Below are 7,834 nucleotides of genomic sequence, written 5' to 3' on the forward strand. Positions count from 1 at the left end.
CCCATGACCTGTTCAGACTAGAACCTGTTTTTCAGAAGAACACACAGTCCAAATGCAAAGAGTTCAGATAACAAACAATGTACTATGGGAACAGTTTAATATGATAAATCACTGTAGTCACTAACACCTTCTATTTTTCTCGAGTTGAATTTGTCAAGCATCACCTTCACATCAAAAGATTCTGTTGCACTCTTCTGTGTTAAAGAGCCTTTACCTTGCAATATGCTAGTAAATAAACAAAGTAAACTTTCCAGGTTACATTTTGCAGACAAAAAGCAGACGTAACCTTTTAGCTGATGCCCATAAAACTAGTTTATCCAAAAAGAGGATCAAGGATTGAGAGGCATCAAGGATTTGGAAGGGACAGGAACCACAACTGGACACAAGTCTCCGTAGCACTCTCAAGTGACTGTTCCACTTTCCACTATTTAAATTCATAAAAACTCCATTACCCTTTTGAAAACAGCAGCTGACAAGTGACAGTTCCACACTTCGATGGGAATTTAGCTTACCTGCAAATGCAACAGTTGCAACACCAAGTCCAACTGCTATCATAGTTCTGGCCTAGAGCAGATAAACAGGGATCAGAATAACGTGCAAATTCTAATTTGAAATATACGCACTTTTCACTTTAACTGTGAGCATTTCTGATGTCTGACTTGGACATTTCATGTATAATTAATATGAAAGATAAAAGAAACTTCTGCATTCAACCAGCTATGTTAGATTTTACAGTTCAGTCCTATTAACCCATGCCAACGTATCAGGTTTAACTTGGAATTATCCATTAGTAAATCAGTGAAAACACTGACAAAGCAGTTCACGGTATCTAATGATAAAAACACAAGGTAGACAACTATTCAGGATTACCCAAAATTGTTTGTGCAGACTCATTCAACACAATCTGAAACAATGCCATAACAGAAAGTATCAGTTTATTACAAAAACATGAAGAGCTAAAAAAAGGAGAAAAAAGAAAAAAAAGAGAAGACATTGATACTACTTTGCAAAGTCCTTCACTGAGAATCTCATCATCATGAGACAATGGTATTGGAATATTAATTTAAACACCTTGCTTAGGCTCATACAACTAAGAAGGATCCCTGACCCCAACTGACTCCTGGCACTCCTTCAAAGGAGTCAGCCCCATCCCACAGCTACGGCCACAAAGGTGCGTTAGTGTCTTCCATATTTCACACTGTGACTCATGGAAGCCCCAATAAAGACATAAAGCCCAGTAACCTCTTTCACTATTTAGTGTCAATCACTGGATGGACTCTACAGATAGTTGTAAACAGACTTGTGACATATTTCAGGCAGTGATCATTATTGGCTAAAATTAATTTGAAGTCTAACTGGGCTCTTGGAACCAAATGCACAAAAAGACTTGAACACCTGTTTCAGGCAACGGTAACTCCTACCTTTTGCTAACTCAAACCCCCCAGATCAGGTCTGTGTATTTTCCTCCACAGTGCTTGAAGAAAGTCAGGCATCTCTAGAAGGGCAATAAGAAATATCTCCATCTCAATAAGAAATATCTCCATGTTGAACAAGAAGCTGCTGAAAGATAGGTAGTAAACCTTGAAGAAGGGACTGACTTCTCACATGTTTACAGAATTCAAGAAGGGTAATGAGGATTGCAAGTGCTGGGGGCATCTATCCACTTCCAAAAAGCCTACATGTAATCTTTGAAACAAATTAAATAATCTGTGGCACTACCTGTCTTACCATATGATAGTTCCAATAATGCCTTGAACTTTTCCCCCAGGAAACATGAGAAAATAGACTAGGCCTGTTTAGCTTGAATACAAGATATAACTACAGTGAAAATGCTTTTATCACCAGACTGACTCTTCTATATACAACTGACGTCTGCATTTATCCAATAACTGGTTAATACATCTTCTACCAACAAGCCTGACAGCAGGACTTAAAGCCCAAATTTCAATGTGAGTGCCCTAACAACTGGATTAGGAGCCATGTTGCCTCTGCTACTAAGATTCCTGGGGCTAAAATTCTCTGTCTTTGATTGCACCCAATCTCATCTCAGCAATGGGTGCTGAGAAAGACAGAGAGAGAGTAGGAGAAGAGTTGGAAAATACTGGTCTTCTAGAGCTGGCTTAGTAGGGGCTACAACACAGGTTGACATCTTTCTCAGCAAATGGGATGCGGTGCAAGACGTAGGCATTGCCATCGTGCCCAGTGGCTCCTATGGCTTCAGCTCTGAAGGCAAGTGGCTGTGATTGCTGCCTATAGTATCGAGCTCAGCACAGAAAAAGTGGTAGCCTGCTCTGAGCTCACCTAGAAGAAGCTGTATTCCTCTGCATCTAGCTTCTAGATCCTCTGTGTTTTAATTCTATACCTGCTTCCCACCTACCAGGATGGGGAGATTCCAACTATCTGCATAACATAATATCGCAGTTACCTAGAAGCTTCTAGTAGAAAAGAGAAAGAAACTTACTAAACATACTGAAAGTGGAGCACCAAAGTTAAGACTGGGGGAGTTTTGGTCTTAAAAATTTGCCTCTCTATCCTATTTTTGTATCCTAACTCTTTCATCTCAGAGTAGTTTCAGTCTCGATATCAGCATTCATTTCTGAATGTAAAAATAACGTAGTAGTTTTATGCCTGTTGTTCCTTTCAGTTCCACAAGATTTCCCTTCATCTTTAGACCATGAAAAAATGTAAGTATGTTACCTTAAATGGTAGAGGATATAAAATGGAGAAGCTTACTTTTCATCTCCTCACTAAACTAAAACTCCTTCAATTTCTTCTCACAAATTGGTTTTCCCAGGCTCCCAATACTCAAAATATTCTAAAAAAATTCTTCTAATTCCTCTGTTTAGGCACTAACCCAAAATAGCCACATTTCTGAAAATATCATAACCCTACAGAAATTCTGTATTATTCTGTTCCGTGGTTTATGACCATGAATTTATATTCAATACAGACTTTCCTTGACTTATTCAGAGTGACAGCGAGAATCTTTCACTAAGTGGTTACAGTCAATTAAGAGCTCAACAATGTGTGAAATAGATCACACTGGCAAAAAAAAAAAAAAAATATTTATTAGCCTGTTCGTGTCAAAATTAAGTTATACTTGCTTCGCCACCAAAAAGGTGGTTTAAGTCAGCAGTTTACAACCAGGTATGCAGGTTACAACAAGGCATTAGCAGCAGACACCTCATCACAGGTAAGGCCAAACACAGAGACCAGGCTAATAAATAATACCTGGACTCTTTGTCAGTTCAGTGCAGAAATAGCTGAAGTGTTTTTGCACAGTAGTCTGGGAACACAATGTAGAGACCCTGGAGGGCCTTTGACAGAGTCAGCCATGTCCACTGGGATGCATTATTTCAATCTCAGTGGAAAGCACTCGCAGTTAGTGAAAAGCTAGTGCTGTCTGGAAAACAGCAGGTAAAAAAGAAGCATGGCAGCAGCTCTAGAATAGGAGCAGTACACAGCATCAACAGGAATATGAAGACAAGTGATGGGAAGCTCAAGACAGAGTCATGAAAGATTGTCCACATTTTGAAGTGAGGTACAACCACCAGAAAAGCTGAGAAATATTAGTTTATGGTAACTCACCCTATTTGCATTATTAGCAAGTTAGAGAAGGTCATTTGTCGCGTATTGGTCAAGAAGTGTTAACTTGTCATGCCAAAGCAGCTTGAAATGTTTGTTATGGTGTGAATATATCCTGACTATACACATGTGATAAAAACTGAATTTGAATCAATGTAAGAAAGACTGCATGGATTGTCTTTTACCGACACAGCCTCGCTCATAAAATTAGTGGCAATTTCCATTAAGTCCTTTAAGTCCAGCTTGACTCAGTTTCCTTTTCCATGCTCACTTAACTCAGTTGATTATTTAGAGGAATAAGTCGAGGTTTGTCTAGTGTTTTGAAATGTAAAGTGCAAAGTTTTAATTAAATGCACTCCTTTCATGTCAGTATTAAATGAAAGCAACTCCCTATCACTGAAGAAGGGATCAGTTCATTTATGGCATGCTAATACAACTACCACCACAAACATTTTTGGCTCCTGTTCCTTGAAAATGCATTTTTTTCAGACTCATAAAGACTAAAAAAAAAATGAATAAGTATTTACTGACTTTCAATTATGACAGACTTGATCTTTCTCCCCCCTCCAAAAAATTCCATTAAGAAATTTCTAAGATGTAGGTTTTAAATGAAAGCATTCTGTTAAGATCCAGGAGGGTAAAATAAGGAAATAAAAGATTAAAAAGTAACATCTGTCCCTTTCTTTATTCAATGAATCAGCTCCCAAAGGTCAGTCTTCAACCCTATGCTATTGTGCTGATCTCAGTATTTTAATTTTACTATGTAGTTCATTTTTCAGTAACAAACCCTCTTAGATACAGAAAACAATGAAACAAAGTTTTGCTAAATCTGCAAAAACTGATTTTTTTAAAAATTCTTTTTAGAAATGTGCATAAGGAAACACACACATTTGAAAGGCAACTGCAAGACCTGACTTACCAAAGTGTCTGGCAAACAAGAGGATAAAACATACTAATTAACATGCAGTATATTTAAAGGTATACATTATATACTGTTAACATACAGAGATCTGTGGCCTAATCCTTTAATATGCAATTTTCCAGTAGCTTTAACTTTTTAGCAGAATAAATAGGGAAGAATGAGAGATTCTTTCTGCACGTCTCTGCAAACTTAATCATACTAAAAAAAAAAAAAATGACTTCTGTAATTCCAAGCATTGCAGCTTCTCCTTCTACGAAATAGAAAAAAGTTAAACTTATAAATATAGAAATAACTTCAAATGCATGATTTTAAAATTTCAGTGCAACACTATTACACCTGACCACACAGTACAAGAACCACCTTTATGAATGTTCAAACATACTTCCTTGCATAGGATTTGTATTTTATACGCTGGTTCTTTTAACACAATCAGTGAAAACACCCTTCTTGGTCAAATGGAAAATATTTTGCTCTTTTCACAACTAACTTTCAGGCACATAGCAAGAGCTTTACTGTCTCAGAAAGCTACAGTGTAATGAAACAAAAAGTACAGAGAAAATAATCATTTGTTCTGATGGGCTGGATAGCATTTTGTTATTAGTCCATGCTTAATCATGGATCAGTAAAATAGGAAGTATACACTTACACTGAAGTAAGTACGCAAGTGTAAATTGCTTGCTTAACTAAAAACTTTGTTTTAGGAAGGTTCGGTTTGTTGGGGTTTTTTAAGTGCTGTATGCTGCTAAGAAGTAGGATACACAACTATATTAACAAAATTTACAAAAATATTTCTGAAACTACTTTTTCCCTTAAATAAAAATTCTGGACCTGAAATAAATGATTGCTTGGTATGGGAGCTAGAATAAGGCTTCTCTTCCTCAGAAGAGTAGGTACTATAGCTTATTGGAAGACTTTCAGAGCAATCCACCTAATTAACTCTATATGGAGCCAGATACATTTTGAAGTGGGATGATACTATAAACTATCTGCAACAGATTTGATTTCATGATCTAACGTTTTCCTTCCAGTCTTACCTTCCTATGAAATTTAATTTATTTTCCAATAGTGAATTAAAAGTAATTTCAGCTAGATGCTGTTCTCCATACTCACACAATTCTCATGTCAATTTGTGTCATTTATTTTACAGCAACTTTTTTGGTTTGTATATAAAACTATGCCTAAAGTTCATAGGAATGGTACCTGAGCAACAGATTCACTAATAGAAGCATTACCATAAGGCATTCAAATTAAACTTGAGTGTGTATTAATTAACGAAGGCCTCTTTGATAACAGACTCTTTACACTTCTACTGTTGTTCTTCTGTTGCTACAAACTCAAAATGCTTTTGTAAAACAACTACAAGAGTAAAAGTGACCAAGATCAAGGGAGTACAGCTTATGTCCAGGACATCTCACAACCAAGATTCAATGTAGGATATTGAACAGAGCTCTTCCAGCCCTGAGAGATGAATACTGCTGTTAAACTTTGCTTGTCCTACTACTCTTTCCTTCCACTATGGCAAGATGGCCTCATTAACCCTGCACAATGTCAGAGAACAGAAGCTCAGCCCTACAGTTGATCTTGCCATTTCCCTCTGACAAAATTTTAGAATTTTATTATATGCAACTTGACCTCCCTCTGAATTCCTTAGCCAGGAATCCAATGAGCATGAGTACTGTCCCTTTTTCCACCAAGTTTCTACATAATACCATCCAGAGAAACTCTGAAATAGCTTCTACTGCCAACCACATGCTAACAGTTTACAGTGTATATATGCTTGAAAAATACTGCATTCTCCACTGAAAGGCCTGGCTAAAGAATAAATTTCAACAGAATATTGCAGCAATATGGAATCTAGTCCTCTAAAAAACACACCACAGTCTCTGGACCTTAGTGACAAAACAATTCACACCAACAAAGCAAGCCATACTAACCCCAGGTGCAATTTTTATCCCAGATAGGTAAGAAGACTCAAAGACTCCACAAAATTCACTAGGAATATCCCTGGTGGCATTCCATGGGGAAAGTACATGGATGTGACAATAATGAGTTTCAGAGTAAACCACTTAAGATTACACAACTTGCTGTTAAATACACAGAAAAACTCTCCTGAGGAAAAAACAAAAATCCTAGACTGTAGTAACAATGACTAAGTAACTCAGAAAACTATGATTTTAAAAATTGTATTTTTTTTAAGGAAGAAAAAGAAATGTTGCAGAGGCAACAGCATGCACACAATTTGTATGGCAAATACATATTTAAAGCCAATTTAAACCCGTGAGATCTTCACCATCCAGCGCTTTAAGCAGTGATCCATGTATTTTTCCTAACATTTTTTGCAAAGAGAACTCACTGTCCCACAAACTAGTCAAAGTGAGCAGAACGAAGGAGTGGGGTAAAGTTCCAGCACCTTTCTCACTAGCACACAGTGCAGCACTTTGCCCCCGCTCCAGGCCCATCCAGCCTCTCCCACATGACAAACTCTCAGATGAGAATTACTCTTCTGAAACAGCTCTACAAAACCCTTGATGCTTAAGTCTGTGGCAATAAAACTAACGCAGTACGTGAAAATTTCACACGTATCGTCTCTTTACGGCAGGGTAATGAAATTTCAGGTCTTGTCTGCTCATGAATGAGAGAGTTGGGGTCGTTCAGCCCGAAGAAGGCTCCAGGGAGACCTTATAGGGGCCTTCCAGTACCTAAAGGGGGCCTACAGGAAAGATGGGGAGGGACCACACACTTTGAGTGTGGCCAGCAGGTTGAGGGAGGTTATCCTCCCCCTCTACTCTGCCCTTGTGAGGCCACATCTGGAGTACTGCATCCAGTTCTGGGCTCCCCAGTCCAAGAAGGACAGGGAACTGCTGGAGAGGGTCCAGAAAAGGGCAACGAAGATGATTAGGGGACTGGAATATCTCTCATATGGAGAAAGGCTTAGGGACTTGGGTCTCTTTAGTCTAGAGAAAAGAAGATTGAGGGGGGATCTTATTAATACTTACAAATACTTAACGGGAGGATGCCAGGGGGATGGGAGCAGTCTTTTTTCAGTGGCGCCCAGTGATAGGACGAGGGGTAATGGGCATAAACTTGAACATAGGAAGTTCCATCTTAACATGAGAAGGAACTTCTTTACTTTGAGGGTAGTGGAGCACTGGAACAGGCTGCCCAGAGAGGTGGTGGAGTCTCCCACTCTGGAGACATTCAAAACCCGCCTGGACGCTGTCCTGTGCAACGTGCTGTAGGTGACCCTGCTCTGGCAGGGGGGTTGGACTAGATGATCTCCAGAGGTCCCTTCCAACCCTAACCATTCTGTGAATTCTGTGAATTCTG

General features: G+C 38.6%; 1 protein-coding gene across 1 annotated transcript in view; it reads right to left on the bottom strand.

Moving 5' to 3' along the window:
* The window catches only part of DNAJC15 (DnaJ (Hsp40) homolog, subfamily C, member 15), a 16,702-nt gene extending 16,144 nt beyond the window's left edge, over positions 1 to 558 (bottom strand). Inside the window, exon 1 of the mRNA XM_009881081.1 lies at positions 513 to 558. Coding sequence (XP_009879383.1) covers positions 513 to 555 — 43 coding nt within the window. The 5' untranslated portion in view covers positions 556 to 558. The remainder of the gene's footprint in view (positions 1 to 512) is intronic.
* Positions 559 to 7,834: the final 7,276 nt, after the last annotated feature.

This window comes from Charadrius vociferus, unplaced genomic scaffold, assembly GCF_000708025.1.
Source record: "Charadrius vociferus isolate BGI_N301 unplaced genomic scaffold, ASM70802v2 scaffold210, whole genome shotgun sequence".
NCBI lineage: Eukaryota > Metazoa > Chordata > Aves > Charadriiformes > Charadriidae > Charadrius > Charadrius vociferus.